A 21,423-nucleotide genomic window follows, 5' to 3' on the forward strand; every position below is an offset into this window, starting at 1 on the left:
CCACTGGCTCCGCCCATCCCGCTGGCTCTCGCCCATCTGCGCTGGCCCTCACTTCATGGCTCGGATTTCTTCTACGTTCTTTCCCCGCCCCCCGCCCCTTCGCTCTGGTCTCTCCTTCGCTCAGCCCTCGCCTCATCCCTCTGCTCTCGCCTCCATCCTATTTGACCCCGACCTGTCCACCCTAAGTGCCGCCCCTGGGCGGCCTGTTGCTATCCGGGTCTGAGAGAAGTGAGGTGGGACTTCCGGTGTTTGAAAAACTTCCGGCGGGAACCGGAAGGATTCGGGTCTTGCGACCAGCTGGGCGGGAAGGTGAGCTGTGACTCGGCTGTGGCGGCTGTCTTGACGGCTCGCTTGAGCCGTCGTCCGGGCGCCGTTACTTTGGGGGCCATTAAAATGCAAGTTCGGAGCTCTTGTTTGGGAGCAAGCCATGTTTAAAAGTGAGAAGTTTCATTGCCATCTGCGGTGTGTGCCCGGAAGAGCCTAGTGGCTGCGCGTGCCGCCGTGGACGTGTGCTGTAGTTGCCGCCGCTCAGCGCTAGGGCTGTCTTGGGGTAGCCGGGCGAACCTTGAATGTTCTTGTATCCGAAAGGATCTGGATGTGGTGCATCTTGAGTGTGCTGGGCATCGTGGAGGCAAATTTCCTCGAGCCGTTCACGCAACACCGTGCCGTTAATATGTGTGGGGTGGGACACTGCTAGTTTTGGTGTTGGGGCTCTTTTGTAGCCCCTTTCCTATGCCTTTGCCTTTGTGTAAACTATCTTCATCGAGTCTTAATTTATAAAACACACAGCAAAGATTTTCCCATCTCCAAGGCTTTTACCAGCTCTTTGGTTTTGATAACTTGGGGATCCGTGCTGACGTTTGAAGCACTTCTCTTGGTTCCTTTAGGGAAACGTACTTTAAGAAGTTGTTCCCTCTCTGCTATTCTTGAACTTACAGTGTTTTTTTTCTTCTATTTTATTTTTGTGTAAGTTCTTCCCGATTTTCACTTTCCTCAGTTGATAGTGCTTCTTCCCTCAGTAACATCACAGCAATGTTTAAATTACTAATTTGGAATATGCTCATGTGTCCACAGATAAAATAGCTTGGAAGTTGGGCGCTGGTACCTCAAGCCTGTAATCCAAGCTACTCAGGAGGCTGAGATCTGAGGATCAGGGTTCAAAGCCAGCCCAGTCTGTAAACTCCGTGAGACTTACCTCTAACAAAGTACTCAGAGAAGCCTGAAGTAGCTCTGTGGCTCAAGTGATTGAGCGCTTGTTTTGAGCAAAAGAAGCTCTGGGACAGCGCTGAGGCCCAGAGCTTAAACCCCAGGATTGGCAAAAAACAAAAACGGATAGCTTGGAAGAAGAAATCTGTCAGATCACTAAAGATGAACAATGTTCTTATGTGCCATCACCTTTTCAAGGAACTAGTGAGTGTTACATATGTGATTGCCTAATAGTGATGGAAAATAAATATACATTTCCCTATAGAGACTGCATTTGTATATGTCTTGTTTATTTAATAAATTCTTAATGGAGCAGCCATTAAAGGTTAGGCTCTGGGATGCTAGTGTAAGGCAAATGTTTCCTTTCTTTATAGTGTTTATTGCAAGGAGGAGATTCTGATAAAGGTGTAATCTAAAATATGTTGTACTAATTTTATAAAGGAACAAAGGTAAGGCCCTTTTAAAAGTATAGAAACCCATTTTAGGTCTGCTCCATTGAAATTTAAGGGATGAGAGGTAGCCAGACATTAGATGAACAGGAGAATGCTTTTATATACAGTGTACCCTAGTGGGAAAGAGTAGGAATGTCACTGGAGCTGAGGAGCTATAGCAAGGCATAAAAGTGATTAGAAAAGGAAGGCATGGTCACTCCTGAAGAGATCTATGGTTTTATTCTGAGAAAGAGAAAGTGGAAGGTCCTTGAGGTCATTGAATGTTTTTAAAAGAATTTTCAAAACAATCTCTTAAGTTACTTTATGGAGAATGAGTTGTAGAGGCAAGAGTGGAAGCAGAGAGGGCAGGCAAAAGATAATACAATACTCCAGATAAGAGATGCAGATTACTATTGTTTGGATTTTGTACTCCAAAAGTTTTTGTGTTGATAACTTAATCTTCAAATTTATGTATGTGTTGTATTTGGAAGTAGGACCTTTGGGAGGTAATTAGGGTTAGATGAGGTCCTGGGGCATGACCTATGAATTAGAAGAATCGGAAACCTGAGCTGGAAAGCTGTCTGGTAGTCTTTTGCCATGAACTAACTCAGCAAGAAGGCCTACTTGCCAGCCTGAAGAATTGTGAGAATTTCTTTATAAATTATCCAGTTTGGTATTCTTTTCAAGCAACAGAAAACAGACTCAGACAGGACCTCTTGGTGATTTAAATGATGTAGAATTTTTGTCTTAGTACCAGACTAGGTATGGAAGATGAAAGCAAAAAACAACAAAAAACTACAATTTAGCAAATGAAATTTTAGAGAATGATGGTTACATCATGATCTTGCTTGTAGTGATGTGTATACTACGTCAAAATTTATTGTATTGAACACTTTAAACATGTAGTGTATTATACATCAATTATATCTCTGAAGTTGGTTTTGGAGTGGCTTAACAAATAGGTACTATTTATTGATGTGGGCAAAAATAGTGTAGGAATGGGCTCTTAGGACAAAGAATAGTTATCGTAAGAGTTGCATTGATGTAGTCTATTAGCTCTATTTTACCTTCTCTGAATAGTAAGCTTACAGACTTTTCCCCTCCTATCAGAGGTATCTCATATTTTGTTGGGTAGGTCTCCTAGAGCCCTTCCTTTATGTTGGATAGCTTATACTCAACTCTAATCCTTTTATCTTTGATCTCCCAAATATACATAACCTCTTCTGTAAGTTTTTGGTGAATTGGTTTGGTTCTTAAATGCTGCCACTGCCTGCTTAGGATTTTAAATTCAATATATGTTAGTCATTTTAGCTTTGAATTTTGTGTGAGTCTGTGTGCATTCACGCCCTAATACTGGGGCTTGAACTTAGGACTTTGTGCTCTTGTTTTTTTATTTTTATTTTTTCTGCTCATGACTCTACCACTTGAGCTTCAATTTCCAGCTTTTGCTGGGGAATTGGAGATAGGAGTCTCAAGGGCTAATCTGCTTGGGCTTGCTTGGAACCATGATCCTCAGGGTAGCTAGGATTATAGACAGTAATCACTGGTGCTTGGTATACTTTTGGAATTTTGAGTTAGTGCCCAGGAGAATCTGTATTTTCTCATCCTAAATCAAGATTATAATCTTTTGGGTTTTTTTGAGTACTTTGTTTTGTTTTCATTTATTCATTGGTTACTATGGGAAACATTTTTATTTATGATCTGCAAGTAGAAATTAAATACTTTTTTTCCTTCAGAGGAATACCACCTGGGTTAATACCATTTCCAGAATAATCTCCATTTGTGCCCTGATCCAGTTTGAATTACCTACTAAACACAAACTTCCTTTGTTTTACAATTTTTTTTCCTTTGGTTGGTCATGGGGCTTGAACAGGGCATGGACACTGTCCCTGAGCTCTTCAGCTCAAAGCTAGTGCTTTACCACTTGAGCCACAGTGCCACTTCCGGTTTTCTGCTGGTTAATTGGAGATAAGAGTCTCATGGACTTTCCTGCCCAGGCTGGCTTTGAACCGCCATCCTCAGATCTCAGCCTCCTGGGGTATCTAGGATTACAGGCATGAGCCACCAGCACCAGCTTACCATGTTTTTATGGTGGCAAAACATACAGAACAAAGAAATCATAGTATTAGTACCTAGAACTACTTATTTGAGGAAAGATAATATACATGGCAATAAAAACCTATCCTGTCTTCCTGGAGACATTGTCCTTTGGTTAGTCAGGTTCTTCCAGCACTGCTCTGCCCTATGGTTTTGTACTTAAAGATTAAGTTGAGCTGTAGCTAGTTGGAGAATATATTCCCTTTTGTAACAACCTTTTACATATTCCTTTAAGGTATTACTTCCCCTTTGAAGTAGATGGTAGAACTGGTTTAGGAACTTGTCTGTCTATAGGGTTTCAAGCATGTCACCATCTAATGCAGTTTTTATGGTCTGACATATTCTTTAGGAAATAAGTCTTACTAGTCTAAGTAAATCTATTTACTTCTTGTGTTATGTGATTCCTCTTTTCTTTTTTTTTGGTGAGTACCAGGGCTTGACCTCATTCTTACGTTTTTGTTTTTCTCAATCATGGCTAGCATTCTATTACTTGAGCCATGCCTTTAGGTTTTTTTTTTTTTTTTTTTTTGCTAGTCCTGGGGCTTGGACTCAGGGCTTGGGTACGGTCCCTGGCTTCTCTTAGCACTCTACTTCTTGAGCCACAGCACCACTTCTGACTTTTTCTGTTTATATGGTGCTGAGGAATTGAACCCAGGGCTTTGTGCATGCTAGACAAGAACTCTATGGATAAGCCACATTCCCAGACCCTAGGTTTTTTTTTTTTCTGGTTAATTTAAGATGGAGTCTTGAAGATCTTTCTGTCTAACCTGGGTTTGAACTGCTATTCTTTAAGTCTCAGTCTCCTGAGTAGCTGGACTATGTGTGAACCACTGGTACCCAGTAATTAGTGTCATATTTTACTGCTAATTATGTAGAAGTGTCTCTTATATGTTGTAAGGAGTTAGAGAGAAAAATGTTTTTGTCTTTGAGATACAGCGAATAAGTGCTTTGTATTTTGCCAATTGATAGTATATAATTCTAAGAAACTAAGAATTGTTACCCATTGCAATTTTTATTCCTCAAAACATAGTCCCAGTTCATAAGGCATTTGAAAACTTTGATGCTTTTTTTTTTAAAAAAAGAGGTTTCATTGTATAGATCTGGTTGGCATTGAACTCACGATCCTTCTGTCTTAGCCTTAGTAGTGATATTAGAAGCATTCACCACCATGCTTGGTTTAGCTATTCATGTACTCAGCAGTTACATAGCAGGGAGACTAGAGTTTGTACTTGTAAATGAGCCATACTTTTTTCTCCCTCTTGTGGCAGCAGTTTGTAGCTGTGAAACAAATTGGCATGTTTTTGAATGCCACATCATTTTGTAGCCAAATGAAGAGATTAGACCATTAAGTCACCCTATTTCATATTTCATTTCTTCCAGATGTCATCATTGCCAAGAAGAGCAAAAGCACGAATCCAGACTTCAGTGTCTGAAGATGATTTTTCTTACATCTCTGAGTTGTAAGCGTATTGGTTTAATGTGGTGGTGTTGGAAAATGAATGCTTTAAAGTATAATGCATTCTGTCACTTACAAACTTAAGTCATTTGGGTGGAAGAAATTTGTGTCTTATTCATTCATTCAGTAAATGTTGATTGAATTCATTGTGTGTTCTAGGCTTTGTCTAATATTGGTTATAAAATGTTAAGTAGAGAAAAAGTAATCAACTAAATATATAAGATATACAGAATGTATAACATGAATATACTACATAACATTCTAGCATTTAAAGGTTGGGGAAAAAGAAGGAGGGGGTCGGGGCTGGGGATATAGCCTAGTGGCAAGAGTGCCTGCCTCGGATACACGAGGCCCTAGGTTCGATTTCCCCAGCACCACATATACAGAAAATGGCCAGAAGCGGCGCTGTGGCTCAAGTGGCAGAGTGCTAGCCTTGAGCGGGAAAGAAGCCAGGGACAGTGCTCAGGCTCTGAGTCCAAGGCCCAGGACTGGCAAAAAAAAAAAAAAAAGAAGGAGGGGGTCACAAGAACTAAGGGGAAACTTTAGTCACATAGGAGGAAAACCAGGAGAGTGGAGTTTCTAAAACTCATGTAAAGAAAAAAAAAAAAAAGTCATGTAAAGGATATGCTCTGAGGGGTGCATGCCAGATGTGGCCCAGGGCTTACATGGTGAAGAATGAGAGTTGACTAGCTGTTCAAAATTGCTTCATGTGTAACAATATAATTCTACTGGATTTTTTAATGAACAACACTTTCTATGTTTGGCACTTATTTTAAATCATGTTTATCAGCACTCTTGCTTGGAGGCAATAGAAAGATGTTATCCTGCTAAATGGGCAGTAGATTTTCTACTGGATTTTCTGATTCCTTGGTTTTCTCACTATAGTTCCTTTGGAATCCACAATTCTTGTGTTCTTATGATTTTTCTGGTGTTTTTTTTTCTTTTTTTGGCCAGTCCTAGGCCGTGAACTCGGCCTGAGCACTGTCCCTGGCTTCTTTTTTGCTCAAGGCTAGCACTCTGCCACTTGAGCCACAGCGCCACTTCTGGCCATTTTCTGTATATGTGGTGCTGAGCAATCGAACCCAGGGCCTCATGTATACGAGGCAAGCACTCTTGCCACTAGGCCATATTCCCAGCCCCTTTCTGGTGTTTTAATTAGTATTCTCTTGTGAAGAAAACTCACTTAGAGGATATCAGTAGTTTAGCTTGTCATAATTACACTTTCTTGGAGCAAAATTTAGCTAAGAAGTTATGCAATAAAATTTTGCCTCCTGGCAAGAAAAACTCAAGACATTTACATTCTGGAGTCTCAGTGAGGGAAGTTGTTATTCTTCCCACCAGTATTGTCTTCTTATATTAGGTAAAAATAGAATGTTCTGAGTGGGCAGGAGGACTATGTTCTTTAAACAGACTTCAGCATGGCTGATTTTTTCTCTGCTTTTGATATGAGTTTGAGTCTTGGTTGTTAGACAAGTACAGTAACTACAGTCTAATAAGGGCACAAATTCATTCTGTGAAAAAAGGAAGGAGTAATAAAAGTCAGAAGGACCCAGAGGTGACTTTCTGCTTAATTTGAGATGTTTGTAGGGCTATTTACTACTCCTTTCATTGAGTCAAGTAACCTAATAAAATTTATATGAATTTGATTAGCACATTGGAACTTAAGTGTTTAAGTTAAAGTGGAAAGCCCACATTGACTAGTGTAACATGATTTAGTAGGTTACATAAGGTAATAAATGACCTCTTGTGATATAAAGGGCTGTGTATGTTGCATATGTTTGTCAAGTAAGAGGGAAGTGGAGAGACCTGTGATTTACAGTGTATGGTGGAAAGAGGGTATTTTTACATTGGTCTCTGATCAACTGTTGTTGTAATTCTTATTGATAACTTTTCTTAGACTGTGCTCATACCACTCCATTTCATATTAAACACCTCTGACTTTATCATTCCTTAAAGGAATATGTGTCTCTTTTTTTCCTCTTGGATATTTGATTTCATTTCTTTTTCCTGGAAATTCTTTTGTCAACTTATTCCTAGATCATCTGCCTCCGAAGATGACAAGGAAGATAGTGTATGGGAGCCCCAAAAGAAGGCCCCAAGAAGCCACAAGCAGCCTGCTTCCAAGGAATCCAAGCCAAAGAGGGCATCTCGGGTGAAGAAGAATACCCCACAATTGAGTGATGGCTCAGAAGGTGTGGCTGTTAAGGAGGAGCTGGTAGGTGCTATAGCAAAATCCTGGGGAAGGGGCGGGGGCAGTTTTGAGGTGGTAGGTAGAAGTGTTTTCCTTTCCTGATTAGGGATGTTACTTTCTCATGTAGAGTAGAACAAAGCATAGAAATGATAAAACCTATGGGGTAGTGATGTCCTGGTTATGGGTCTCAATAACACTATTAAATCCACTTTGTTTCTCCATCTAGTTCGTTTTTCCTCTCATAGGAGGTTGCTTAGGAATACTAGTGGTAGTATGCTTACTAAAAAACGGGCAATATGCTCCACACTTCACCATGATCTTGCTTAAACTTTGCAACAACCACTGAGGAAGGTGCAGTTATTCTGATTTTATAGATAAAAAGGCAGATGTAAGACATATTAAATGACTTGTTTGTGGTGTATAGTTGGTAAGTGATGGAACTGGTTTTCTGAGTCAGCATTTCAAAAACCAATATATCTTTGAAGGGTATTTTTACATTAACATGTTCATAAGAGTGATGTATACAACCAGAGTGCTTGTTTAATATATTTTGAAATAATCATTGTAAGGACTTGAACTTCATATAGCCAACATATTTTCTGCTTGGAATTTACACTAAGTAGGAACTTTATTTTTTATTTATTTTTATTTTTTGCCAGTCCTGGGGCTTGGACTCAGGGCCTGAGCACTGTCCCTGGCTTCTTTTTGCTCAAGGCTAACACTCTGCCACTTAAGCCTCAGCACCGCTTCTCGCTGTTTTTGATATATGTGGTGCTGAGGAATCGAAACTAGGGCTTCATGTAAACGAGGCAAGCACTCTTGCCACTAGGCCATATTCCTAGCCTAAGTAGGAACTTTATTGATTAGAAATTTGTGAGCATGGAATGAAACTAGATAAGTTTTTCTGAGTTTACTGAATAAACTTGGCACTGTGGTTGAAGAAGTGAAGGTTTTAATTGCAGCTCAGTCTCTCTTGCAACAGGCTGTGAATATTCAGTGAATATTTCAGGACAATTAGTTCTTCTAATTCTCATGTTTTCTTAATGGTCTGATAGAATGGCTCTGTGGCTATTGCTGATGTTGATTTGGAAGAGAAAAAAACTAAGTCGCATACTGTACACACCCGGAAAACAGTGATGACAAAGCGGAAAATTGCAGCCCCAAGGAACAAAAGGCTGAAAGCTGATGGAGAAACTGCAGGAACCAGCAACTTAGAGAGTGGATGTAGCAGTACAGAAATGCCATCAACAAGTACCATGCAGGAAGGAGCATGTAAGAAGGAAGAAGAGGATGATTTCACATTTGGTCAGTCCCCAGTAAAGAAAATGAAGACTGAAGCATGCCCCCAGGGGCAGCCTGTCAAGTTTCCATCCAGTGCTAACAATATTAAAGGAGAGATGGAAATGAACTGGGACATAGTACAGGTATGTTGAGCCATTTTCAGACACATTGGTTGCTTTAATTCCTTTTTGACTAGCATGAGAGTTGTGTTTTCCAAGGGAAGGCTGAAAATTTTTCAATTCTCTTTCATTTTGCCAGTGATTTCAGGCATCAGGCTTATTGATTGGTTTTATGGCCTATCATCATCAGTTCTGTGGCTAAGATCCATGAAGAAGGGTCTTTGCAATATTGCATCTGTGCATGTACATAGATTTCACCAACAGGTTGGGCCCTTAAAGGCTGATGGTTCAATTTTTTTTTGGCCAGTCCTGGGGCTTGGACTCAGGGCCTGAGCACTGTCCCTGGCTTCTTTTTGCTCAAGGCTAACACTCTGCCACTTGAGCCACAGCGCCACTTCTGGCCATTTTCTGTATATGTGGTGCTGGGGAATTGAACCCAGTGCCTCATGAATACGAGGCAGGCACTCTAGCCACTAGGCCATATCCCCAGCCCAATTTTTGTTTTTTGAGCTTGAACCATATTTCCCTATAAAAGCAGTGCAGATGATTGGGTCATTGGCTGTTTGTTTATAAACATCCTTAGCCTACTATAATGTGCTATGAATGAGACCTAGCAATTTTTTTTTACAGGAAAATTCTGCAAGAATTCCAAACTGCAATGCCAGAATTATATCTCTACAGGGGAAATAAGATTGCTCCCAGGTTTATTTTTCCCAGCTAACTTTAGGGATTGTAGAGGAGACAGAAAAATGATCCATGAGCAGTGGCTTTTAACCTTTTGTCTGTCCAGTCTCGTTCTGGGACTGTTTCAGATTGAGAGAGTGGTCTTACTTGTTATTGTTTGTTTTAGGGGATATTGATGTACATTCCTTCTTTTTCTGTACATTGCTAGGGATTCTGCTGGATGTTAATTCTACTCAATCTGCTACTGCCTGAGTTGCCTTTTCTCATCAGTAATTTTTTGGATAGGATCTTGGTTTTGGCTGAGCTTATTCCTGGAATAAAATCTACCTATTTTAGGCTACTTGATACAGAAGGAAGATAGGTGCACACCACCACAAACTTTTTGTTGTTGTTGAGATGGAGTTTTGTGGGTTTTTTTTTTTTTTCTCTAGGCTGTTCTGGAACCATGACTCTTCCAATTTTAGCTACCCATGCAGCTGGATAGGTGTATGCCACTAGGCCTGGGGTCTCATGTAATATGCCCAGACTGGCCTAGAACTGTGATTCTCTCAGTCTCATCCTCCCAAGTAGTTAGGATTACAGATGTGAGCCACCAGTGCCCAGCAGGAATTTCTTTATCCAAGCTACTTTTTCTATTACTTACTAGTAGAATGTCACCAGTGATTTTTAATCATATGTTATTTTCTCTTTCCACCCTACTAAGGAATGGAATGTTGCTTCACAACCTTTCTCTCATTTTTCTTCCTGAACTGAACAGTCCAAGTACCTTGGAGAAACAGTATAATTAAGCTTCTTTCTATGTTTATTTTTTCTTTATTCATTTAGATGTATAGGCAGTGTTTTCAAAGTATGAGTCATAGACCATCTACACCAGGTTTACCTTAAAGGCTGGCTTGCTCCCCCCACCCTCCTACTTCCCCACCTTGCTCTTAATGTGGTTTGTTAGAAGTGTGTGTGCCAGGCACTGGTTGCTTCATGCCTGTAATCCTAGCTACTCAGGCGGCTGAGATCTGAGGTATGTGGTTTGAAGCTAGCCAGGGCAGGAAAGTCTCTTCATTAAACTACTCAAAAAACACCAGAAGTGGCCATGTGGCTTAAGTGATAGAGGAAAAGAATCTCAGGGACAATGCCCAGACCACGGGGGGGAAAAAAAGAAATCAGAAGAAAGTGGTTGGTGGTTGTATGAAAGATAAAAGAGCATTGGAAAAGGATTTCATGGGGGAGTTTGTTATTTCTTGACTTTGAAATTGGTTTCATAATTTTACTTTGATTTTTAACAGTGTATATTTTGTTAGGTTTTCCCTTCAATCCTTAAGGAAATTTACTTTGAATAAGATAGGTGATATAAACAGGGAAGGATAGAGAGGATTGGTGGAAGCAATAGTTAAAGAATGAAGGTGTCTGATTACTGATTTGGGAGTAAATAGAAAATCCCCTCAATTCCATTCAAAGTCATTGATTGAATTTGGTGTTCTTTTAAAATGCAGATGATGTGTGGATAATTAAAAACATAGTTGGTTTGCTAATGCTCACATATATTCTTTATCTTGTGGGAGAGGAGAGTTAATCTTGGGATTCTTTGGAAGAAAGCCTTTCTGAGTGAGTTTTGATAGCTAGAGGGCAGTATAAAGACACTTTAATCTGCAGTAGTGCTCAAGAGTATTTTTGCTTGAAAAAATCATCTTAGCCTGTGTACATATTGAATTTTTGAAGAATTAATATGACATGGGATGGGGCAGTTTAATTTAGTTAGGACTTAATTTTATCTCTATATAATGAGAATAATATGTACTCAAAATATAGTTGTTGTTTTTTTTGGCCAGTCCTGGGCCTTGGACTCAGGGCCTGAGCACTGTCCCTGGCTTCTTCCCGCTCAAGGCTAGCACTCTGCCACTTGAGCCACAGCGCCGCTTCTGGCCGTTTTCTGTATATGTGGTGCTGGGGAATTGAACCTAAGGCCTCGTGTATCCGAGGCAGGCACTCTTGCCACTAGGCTATATCCCCAGCCCCTTTTTTTTCTTTTTGTTATAGGTGGCTGAAGCTTAATACATGGAGCTAATAAATTGATTGCTATAGCAAATCAAATTAACAATTTACAGTTACTTTTTGTAATAACAATAGCTAAAATCTGTGTATTTGACAAAAATTTCCTAAAACACCATAATTTTGTTAACTATAGGCTTCATGGTATATATCATATTTTCATTCTTATCTGCTACTTTGAATTGTTTGATCTACATCTCTCATTTTCTTTTCCTTACTCAGATTAACCACCATTTTATTCTATTACCATTTTCTCAAAGATTCCATGTACATGTGACACCATGTAATTCTTTTTCTTTTTCTTTTTTGCTAGTCCTGGGGCTTGAACACTGGGCCTTAGTGCTGCTCTTGAGCTTCTTTTAGCTTAAGGCTAGTGCTCTACCACTTGACCCACCGTACCACATCCAACTTTTTTTGAGTACTTTACTGGAATGTCATGGTCTTTGCTGCCCAGGCTGGCTCCTAACTACAATTCTTAGAGCTCACCCTCCTGAATAGCTAGGATTACAGACATGAGCCACGGGCACCCTGCTCTAATGTTTTCTGTTTTCTTTTTCTTTTTTCCTGTATCTGACTTAACTTCATCTAACATAATTCTCTCCCTTTCCATCCACGTTGTGGCAATTGCCAGGATCCTGATGTTTTGGGAACTTTGAGATGTAAGATTCTCACAGAATGACATTTTGTGCTGTTCCTTTTTCTTTTGGCCAGTCCTGGGCTTTGGACTCAGGGCCTGAGCACTGTCCCTGGCTTCTTTTTGCTCAAGGCTAGCACTCTGCCACTTGAGCCACAGCGCCTCTTCTGGCCTTTTCTATATATGTGGTGCTGGGGAATCGAACCCAGGGCTTCATGTATACAAGGCAAGCACTCTTGCCACTAGGCCATATTCCCAGCCCTTTGTACTGTTTCTGTAATCAGCAATTTATTTCATTTTGAAATTTTGGATTCCAGTTTATTATTTATCTTGATTTTGTTAATCAGCTGATGATAATTCTTTAATAATTTTCCCCTTGAGTTCTTTTTTCTTCAGTTTTTGGCAAATCTTGGCCATCAGGTTGAAACAATAGTAAAGCTCACTCCTTTGTTTTTTTACTTTGAAAAAGTTGCTAGGTTTTTATTACAGTTATTGAAATTGCAATTTACTCATTTTCTTCTCTAGGCTGACTTTTCTATACTTTTTTTGCTTATAGTGCACAGTTTACTAAGACTTATTTCTTTAGTATTTATTCTGACTATGTAGTATAACAGCATAATAGAAAATTCAAGAAAAAATACAGATCTCCCTAACCCTCAGTTAATCAGTTGTCCTTCCTGGGAGCAAGCCATGTTCCTCCTCCTTGTGAATCATTCCATATCAGTTCATGTAGAGCTGCTTTGTATTCTTAAATGGATGCATGGAGCTGAACACTGGCGGCTCATATCTGTTATACAAATTATTCAGGAGGCTAAGGTCTAGAGGATAATGGTTCAAAGCTAGCCAAGCAGAACAGTCTGATAGATATATCTCCAAAATAACCAGAAAAAGCAGGGCTGAATGTATGGTTCCACTGGTAGAATATCAGCCAAGCAAGCTTGAGGCCCTGAGTTTAAACCCTGGTATGTTAAGGGGAGGGGGCTGGGAATATGGCTTAGCAGTAGAGTGCTTACTTTGCATGCATAAAGCTCTGGGTTCAATTCCTTAGCACCACATACACAGAAAAGGCCAGAAGTGACACTGTGGCTCAAGTGGAAGAGTGCTAGTAGCCTGGAGCAAAAAGAAGCCTGGGACAGTGCTCAGGCCAAGTCCAAGCCCCAGGACTTGCAAAAAAAAAAAAAAAAGAGTGATGTTCTTCTATATGTGCATATCATAATTTATTTACTAGTTTACTAATATAAACCGATATTTCATAATGTTTACTATACTAAAATAGTTCTTATAAAAATTAGCTTTATTGGGCATCGGTGGTTCATACCTGTAATCTTAGCTACTGTGGAGGATAAGTTCTGAGGCTTGGAATTTGGAGCCAGTTCAGGCAGGAAAGTCTGTAACAGTCTTATCTCCAGTTAACCACCCAAAGGCCTGAAGTGGAGCCTAGTAGAGCCTTCAGCAAGAAAACTCAGGGACAGTGCCCAGGATCTGAGTTCAAGCCCCAGGACTGGCACCAAAGGAAAAAGAAAGTCATAATTCATTTACACTGAATGGTGATATGCCCTGAAAACCCAGCTACTCTGGAATTAAGGGACAGGCAGGTTGGAGAATTGTGGTTTGAGACAAGCTTGGGCAAATTTAACATGAGAACTTTCTGAAAAACAAAAAGTAAAAATGGCTAGAGGTGTGGCTTAAGTGGTAAGTGCCTGCCTAGAAAAGCTCCGAGTTTAAACCTTAATAGTGCTATGAAAAAAAGAAAGAAAAGATCAGGATTAATTCTTGAATGAATATTCGAATGAATTCTCAGGACCAGAACTGTAGATCAAAGAGTTCAAGCATTGTAAATTGTGATAAATTTTGCCAAGATGCCCTTCCTTCAGAGGTTATGTCGTTCACCTTTAACAATGGTTAAAGTGCCTTTTCCTTTTACTCATGATGACACAGTGAATTACCAACTCCTTGATTTTTGTTATCACTCTGAGATATGAAGAGTATACCATTGTATTATTATTAAAGCATACATCTATTAAGCACAATGGATTGTGGACTGGATTTTTATTTAATTTATTTATTTTGCCAATATGATTGCTAGTGCATGTGTGTAATCTTCCTATATATATTTAAAGCCACAGTAATTGGTTTCTAAGTAGTTGAACAATATTTAATACTCTATTTGAGATTGGGTTATAATAGTTTATGTCTGTGATCCCAGCACTCAGGAGGTATAGGTAGGGGGATCATAAGTTTGAAGCCAGTACAGGCTTCCTAGCAACACCCTGTCTAAAAAAGACTGTATTTGAAACTATACATAGTAACATAGATGCTTAATTTTCATTATTGTAAATTACCACAGAATTTTAATTTACAGGTTTTATCTGAAAGAACTAATATTGAACTTTGGGTTTGTGCCAACATCATTCATCTCCTTAATGATGAGAATACACTTCCCTTCATTATACGCTACCGGAAAGAGCTCATTAATAACCTTGATGCTGATTCCTTGCGAGATGTTCAACAAACACTGGAGGAGCTACGGTATGAAACTTGGGAGGGGATGAGGCTAGTGTATGAGGTAGACGCTGTATGGGGTAGTGAGGAGAAATAGGGAAGAAATGGATAACACTAGTTTTGATAGCTCCAGTGTTTTGTTTCCTTGAATTATTGGGAAAGTCAGATCTGTTTTACTTATTTAAGGGTTCAGGGAGTCACTCTATTGGTGTATATACACATAAGTAGGGTGTATATCAGCAGAGAGATGGTTTGTGGTAAATGTGTGTACCTCAGTGTGAATGTTACCTTCTCTCATAAGAGTGATTGGGAATAATGGCAATACTAGGGCTGTTAGGGAACTCAGGGAATTAAGTTTTCATATAAGCCTTCAACTAAATATGTTGTAGTCTAAGCTAATGATGTTCTCCTTTATCAGTGGGGGAATATTTTTATAGAATTTGTTAGGAAATATATTGCTTTTTTGCATTTTTCAAGGGGTAATGATAATTTAATCTTAGTGGAATGTAAGTTCTATGTGGTTAGAGTATGGGAAGTACTTAAATATGCTCCTACAAATACTATATTAACTCAGATATATGTGTTGAGGTTTGATGCAGTTACTCAAGATTGTAATCCTAGCTACTTGGGAAGCAAAGATCAAGGGATTATGGTTTGAGGCTAGGCTTGTATAAAGGTTCCTGAGACTCCATCTCAATCAGTGACTGGGTACGTTGGCACATGCCTGTTTTTCTAAACTACAGGGGAAGTATGGTGGCTGGGACCAGTAGCATGTATCTGTTATTCCAGTGACAAAAGGAAGCACAAATAAAATTACAGTTCAAGTTGGCTCAGGCATAAAGTGGAAACCCTGCCTTGAGATGCAGAAAGGGACTGGTATACTGGCCTCAAGCAGTAGAGTGCCTGCTTAGCATGTGTAAGATCCTGAGTTTAAGACCTCAGTACTACCTAAAAGGAAAGAAAAAATATGCTTGAAGACCATAAAACGGAACTATGTTATTCAGAAAGGTTTATTCAAACAGTGGTCCTTATTCATGAAAAAAAATTTAAAAAAGAATACAGTTTATGTAGTAAAGATAAATGTTACCTCATGAAGTATTGTTTCAATTATATTTATATACCATCTGTCTCTATATATATCTCCATCTCTATCAATCTATTCAAACTCGTACTGGGAGTACTATCCCTTAGCTTTTTTTGCTCAAAGCTAATTCTGTTACTTGAGCCACAGCTCCACTTCCAGCTTTTTGGTGATTGCTGGGAGCTTCGAACTAGCATCCCCAGATTGTAGCCTCTTGAGTAGCTAGAAAGGCATGAGCCAGTAGCACCCAACCGGAAAATATATTTCTTAGTATGGATTCTTACTAGAAAATTAATTAGAGCTGGGTGCTTATGATTCATGCCTTTAATCCTAGCTTTTCAGGAGGCTAAGATCTGAGGATTGAGGTTTGAAATCAGCCATGCAGCCATGGCAGAAGAATCTGTGAGCCTTTTTTTTTTTTTTTTTTGCCAGTCCTGGGGCTTCAACTCAGGGCTTGGGCACTGTCCCAGAGCTTCTTTTGCTTAAGGCTAGCACTCTACCACTTGAGCCACAGCACCACTCCTGGCTTTTTCTGTTTATGTGGTACTGAGGAATTGAACCCCGGGCTTCATGCATGCTAGACAAGCACTTTACCACTAAACCAAATTCCTAATCTCTGTGAGACTCTTATCTCCAATTAACCAGCAAAAACCTGGAACCGTGTATGTGTGTGTGTGTGTGTCTCTGTGTGTGTGTGTGTGTGTGTGTGTCTCAAGTGGTAGGATGCCAGCAAGTTGAAACTAGTGCTACCACTAAAGTAGAAAAATTTCCCACAATTGTTTCTAAAGTTGTCACTCATCTTTTTTATGTGTAGACCAACTGGACATTGGCCTTTTGTTAGAATAACCATAGTGACTCTTAGACCTCAAAAACAGTTTCATGGTAGCAGGACTATAAAAGATATGTGAGTTGCACTGTAAGATTTATATTTATATTTTCTTTCCTTCAGTTGAAAAATTTTCTGCCTTTAGTTTTTTTAATATGATTTTCTTTTTCATTAATTACTTTTAATAATTCACATTACCATCTCTAACTTTTGGCTGTCAATTTGCCAATACCACTACTAGGCAGACTATAAGTAGGAACAGAAATGGAGTAAAAGTGAGATGCATTATGTATAACAATAGGATTTGTATACTTACCAGGAGAAACCATTGCAAATTTAGGGAACTAATTTGTCTGCCTTAGCTCCTACTTGTATGGTAATCTCTGCACTTATTCCTAGAGGCAGGTTTTCTATATTCAGTGCTGTTTCCTTTTAGTGGAGAATGGTATTTAGAAATCAACTGTGGATTCTAAGTGTGTCTAGGTTAAGCAGTAATAGTTCAATAGCAGTCAGCATACCCAGTACTTATAACTTGTTTTCTAAGTGCAGGTCCTCTGATTCCAGGGCTGGGACAGGGAATGTGAAAGATGAACCTGGAATGTCCTGTGGCAGAGAATAAATAAGGAAGTGCCCAAAGTGCGAAGGATGCAGTAGCTGGCCAAATTGGGACAATCTGAGTCTTAAATAAATGGTTATAGTAGATTATAAACCATGAGTCTATAGTGCTAAATAAATCAGTGAATAAATAGAAAGCATAATGAGGATGTGGTCTCTGTCATGAGGTTTGAGGGAGGGGATTCCCCATCCCTCCAAGAGTCCACCCCTCAGAGACAGTCTCAAGTAAAAAGATGGAAAAGATGGATTTATTGGGCAAGTAAAAAAACCAAACTGACTCTGGCCAGGGCCAGGGCCACAGCCTAGACTTGGTGGGTGCTGGAATTACTGCCTGCGAGGGCTGAGGGCCGGGTTATAAAGACCAAGGTCACATGGTCAAGCCTGCCACAGGCAGGTGGCCAGTGAGGTTACAACACTCAGAGCATGCCAGGTCACACACAGGTGGCCAGTGGAGTTATAACTTGTTACATAGTATCTGTTTGAACCAACCTATCACTCTAGCTAGAATTGGTGGGTGGATTTTGGGAGGTGTGTGTGTGTGTGGGGTACTATTGTTCACTGGGAGGAGGAATCTTCTGGGGATTCTGGGCAGAAGGGGCATGGTCTTCAACCCTGAAGTTCAGGGGTGGGGGAGATCTTAGTGGAGGTGGATCCAGCCCCTGCCCTCCTTAACTAATCTGAGATGGAGCCAGCCTGCTGTCCCCCAGTTAGTTTCAAAGTAGCTCCCTACACATATTAATTACAAAAGAACTAAAGAACACTGGTATTGTGGAGAAACCCACAGATGCCACAGTAGTCAAATGATCAGCTAATGAGAAATAAAAACCATCAGGTACTTAATAAGATGTAGTGAGAAGAAAACAATGGCACGTCTATATTTCTTCAAAGGAGTACTGCCTCAATTTAATTTTAAGGAAATATCAAAGGGATTCAAACTTCTATATATTTTACAAAATAACTGACCTGAAGAGCTCAAAACTATCAAGGTCTTACAAATCAAGAGAAGTTTGAAATACTGTTTCATCTTAAAAGACAGTAGATACATGGAAGCTACTTGAAACTTAAGATTTCCAATTGAATTTACTACAAAGGACATGGCTGACCCAGTCAGACTCAGGCTCAGACTCAGATCTGTGGACTAGGTAATAGAAGATGTCAATATTAATTACCTGATATTTATGGACATGCTGTGATTTTGTATATTTATTTACATGAGGGGATATTATTGTCAAGACCTAGATGAAAAAGCCTTTTACTTTACCTGCAACTTTTCAATAAATGTGAAATAGATTCAAAAAGAGCTTTTTAAATTAGCATACATTAATTATATAGAGGGAAGTTGCTCTGACATTTCTACTTACACATACAATATATTCCAATCAGTCTCAGCCTTCTCTCTCTCTTACCCCTTTACTCCCTTCCTAAAATAACTTTTTCTTATTCTCTTTTCATATATACAAACCATTTACTTCAACCATATTCATCCTTATTCACCCTCTTTGTTAGCCCAACCCCTTCCTGCTAGTTAACCTCTTTATCCCCAACAGAGCCTGTTTCTCTTTGACTGAAAAAATTTTGATGTGTAGGTTTGATATACATTATAAACATTTTTATTTTTCAGGGCTGTAGCCAAGAAGGCTTATAGTACAATCCAGAAAATCAAGAAGGAGGGGAAGATGTCTGAATGCCTACTAAAAGCCTTGCTGAACTGTAAAACTTTTGAAGAGCTAGAACATGTGGTAAGAAACTTTTAAAAATCTCTTTATGGTATGGTTTGGGTCTTTTTTTATAACTAAAAAAGACTTAAGATATAAAAGCTGAGGTCCACCATTACTTAATTCATGAAGATACTTTTCGTTTGTTCTGTAAGTATCAGTTACTTTTGTTTTTGTGTTATAAATACAGATAATACATAGTCCTTAAGGAATTTCAGTCAAGTGGGAAGGAGAGTAATTATACAAATTTGAAGCGTGGGGTGGCGGCTGAATTAGAGACATAGAGTGTCTTTACTCTGAAGATCTGAGTGTTTTCAGCTTGTAGTAGGTAGTTGGCCCTCCAATTCATTTTCTATATCCATGTGTTCAATCAAGCATGAGTTGAAAATATTTGAAAAAAATTGTCTTTATTGATCATACAGAATTTTGTTATTTTCCTAAACAGTATAGCATAGCAACCAATTACATACGTTGTTTTATGTGTTATAAGTAATCTAGGGGTGATTTTAAAGTATACAGGATGAAGTGCAGATTATATGAAAATATTAAGCCATTTTATGTAAGATTCTTGAGCATCCTCAGATTTTGATTTTCATAGGAAAAAGAAAGGTTTTCCTTAAACCATCCCCCATGGATGCTGTGGGAGGATTGTATTGGAAACTGATGATGGGGGTATTCTCTGAAGGAGAGTGTGAGTGAGCAGGTCGGAGTCAACTATTGGGCCACATCAGCTTTTGAGGTGGGAAAAATGGAGATGTATAAGGAGAATACAGAGGTGATAGTAGGTAGGGAAGGGATTTCAGAAGGAGAGTAATGATCAGTAGTAGCAGGAAAGTTTGGCAAAATAAGAATTGAAAAACTGTATTTTGTAATTAGAAAATTGTCAGGGATCTGTGTGGTATTTCTTACAGCAGGGTGTGTGGGAAAAGTCAGATGGTGGTGGGTTGAGGAGAGCCTGTGGACTAAGTAGAAGCCTTGTATGAATACAAGGCAACTTTAGAAGAATTGAGAAGGGCCTTGCAGTCCAGGCAAAAAGTTTTAAGGAAATCTAAACAAATGACTAAGCATATAAAAAAGCTTAAAGCACAAGAAAAGGCATATACTTACCCCTTGTAGAGTATTGATGAGGTATCAAGAATTCACCTCTGAGAAGACAAAGCTGAGAAAAGGTTGTCATTAGCATTCCCAATCTGTTCTCTAATTTTACATCCTAGTTTTTAACTTTGGCTTTTAAAACTGAACCCTGTTATTCATTATCTGCCTTTTTTTTCCCCTCCCTAGTCTGCTCCATATAAAACTGGAAGCAAAGGCACCAAAGCCCAAAGAGCAAAGCAGTTGGGATTAGAAGGAGCAGCCTGGACCCTGCTCCAGAATCCCGCAGGGCTTAATCTGCTGTCTTACATCCGGCCAGATGTTAAAGGTAGAGGTTTTACTTAAAAACATCAGCCTATCTTCCCTCCCCACCCCCATTTTTTCCTCCTTCTTTCTCTCTTATTTTTCTCAATTTTTCTTTGCTCCTTTATCCTCTTTCTTCCTGCCTTTTTTTTTTTTTTTTTTGCCAGTCTTGGAGCTTGAACTCGGGGTCTGAGCACTGCCCCTGGCCTCTTGACTCAAGGCTAGCACTCTTCCACTTGAGTTGCAGCGCCACTTCTGGCCTTTTCTATATATGTAGTGCTGAGGAATCAAACCCAGGGCTTCATGTATATGAGGCAAGCACTCTTGCCACTAGGCCATATTCCCAGCCCTTCCCTGCCTTTTTTCTTTTGGTCAGTCCTGGGGCTTGAACTCAGGGCCTGGACTTCTTTTGCTCAAGGCTAGTGTTCTACTACTTGTGCCACAGCGCCATGTCTGGCTTTTTCTGTTTTTATGTGGTACTGAGGAATGGAACCCAGAGCTTCATGCATGCTAGGAAAGAAATCTCCCACTAAGCCACATTCCTAACTCCTGTCTTTCTTATAATTAAAAAATATTCACAATAAAAATGGTTTTGTAAGTAATATACAAAGTGTCTATGTAGAAGAATGTAAAGCAGATAAAAGAAAACCATTGCAGTTTGATGATGGTGATACTTTGTCAGCTAGTTTAATCCTTACTACTTGGGAGGATGAGATCAGGAAAATTGAAATTCAGGGCCAGCCAACACAGAAAAGTTGACAAGACCCCTTCTCAACTTGTAGCTGGGCCCAGTGTTGTTTGCAATCACCCTAAGCTTTATGGGAAGCTGAGAGTAGGAGATCTAGTACCAGGCCAACTGAGGCAGAAAGTCTGAGAGAAGTGAGATTCTGTCTCTACAGAAAGAAGTTAGATGTGGTGGTTCTTGTCTACCATCCTAGAAGTTATGAAAAGCCTCAAGGGTAGATTGCAGTCCAGGAATGTGCCCAAGTGGGAAATAAAAGTGTAACCTAAAAACAAACAGTAAAAAAAAAAACAGGCTAGAGAAGTGGTAAAGTGCTTAGTAAGTAAAGGCCATGAAGTCAAATATCACAGATCCACCAAAAGAAAAAAAGATAACATTGTAATCATGTAGAGTTTTTTTTTTTTT

The 21,423-nt window shown here is 39.5% G+C and overlaps 1 protein-coding gene across 3 annotated transcripts in view; it reads left to right on the forward strand.

Moving 5' to 3' along the window:
- The first annotated feature begins 281 nt into the window (after positions 1-281).
- Srbd1 (S1 RNA binding domain 1) overlaps positions 282-21,423 on the forward strand; it is a 180,671-nt gene continuing 159,529 nt past the window's right edge. For 2 of the 3 annotated variants that reach the window (XM_048352999.1, XM_048353001.1), the window contains exons 1-7: positions 1,637-1,655; positions 5,115-5,194; positions 7,228-7,405; positions 8,437-8,805; positions 14,505-14,671; positions 18,788-18,905; positions 20,163-20,301. In XM_048352999.1, the coding sequence (XP_048208956.1) occupies positions 5,115-5,194; positions 7,228-7,405; positions 8,437-8,805; positions 14,505-14,671; positions 18,788-18,905; positions 20,163-20,301 (1,051 nt within the window). In that variant the 5' untranslated portion in view covers positions 1,637-1,655. Of the gene's footprint in view, positions 310-1,636; positions 1,656-5,114; positions 5,195-7,227; positions 7,406-8,436; positions 8,806-14,504; positions 14,672-18,787; positions 18,906-20,162; positions 20,302-21,423 lie in introns of those variants that run through there. The other variant, XM_048353000.1, reaches the window with a different exon arrangement.

This window comes from Perognathus longimembris, chromosome 8 (assembly GCF_023159225.1).
Source record: "Perognathus longimembris pacificus isolate PPM17 chromosome 8, ASM2315922v1, whole genome shotgun sequence".
Classification (NCBI taxonomy): Eukaryota; Metazoa; Chordata; class Mammalia; order Rodentia; family Heteromyidae; genus Perognathus; species Perognathus longimembris.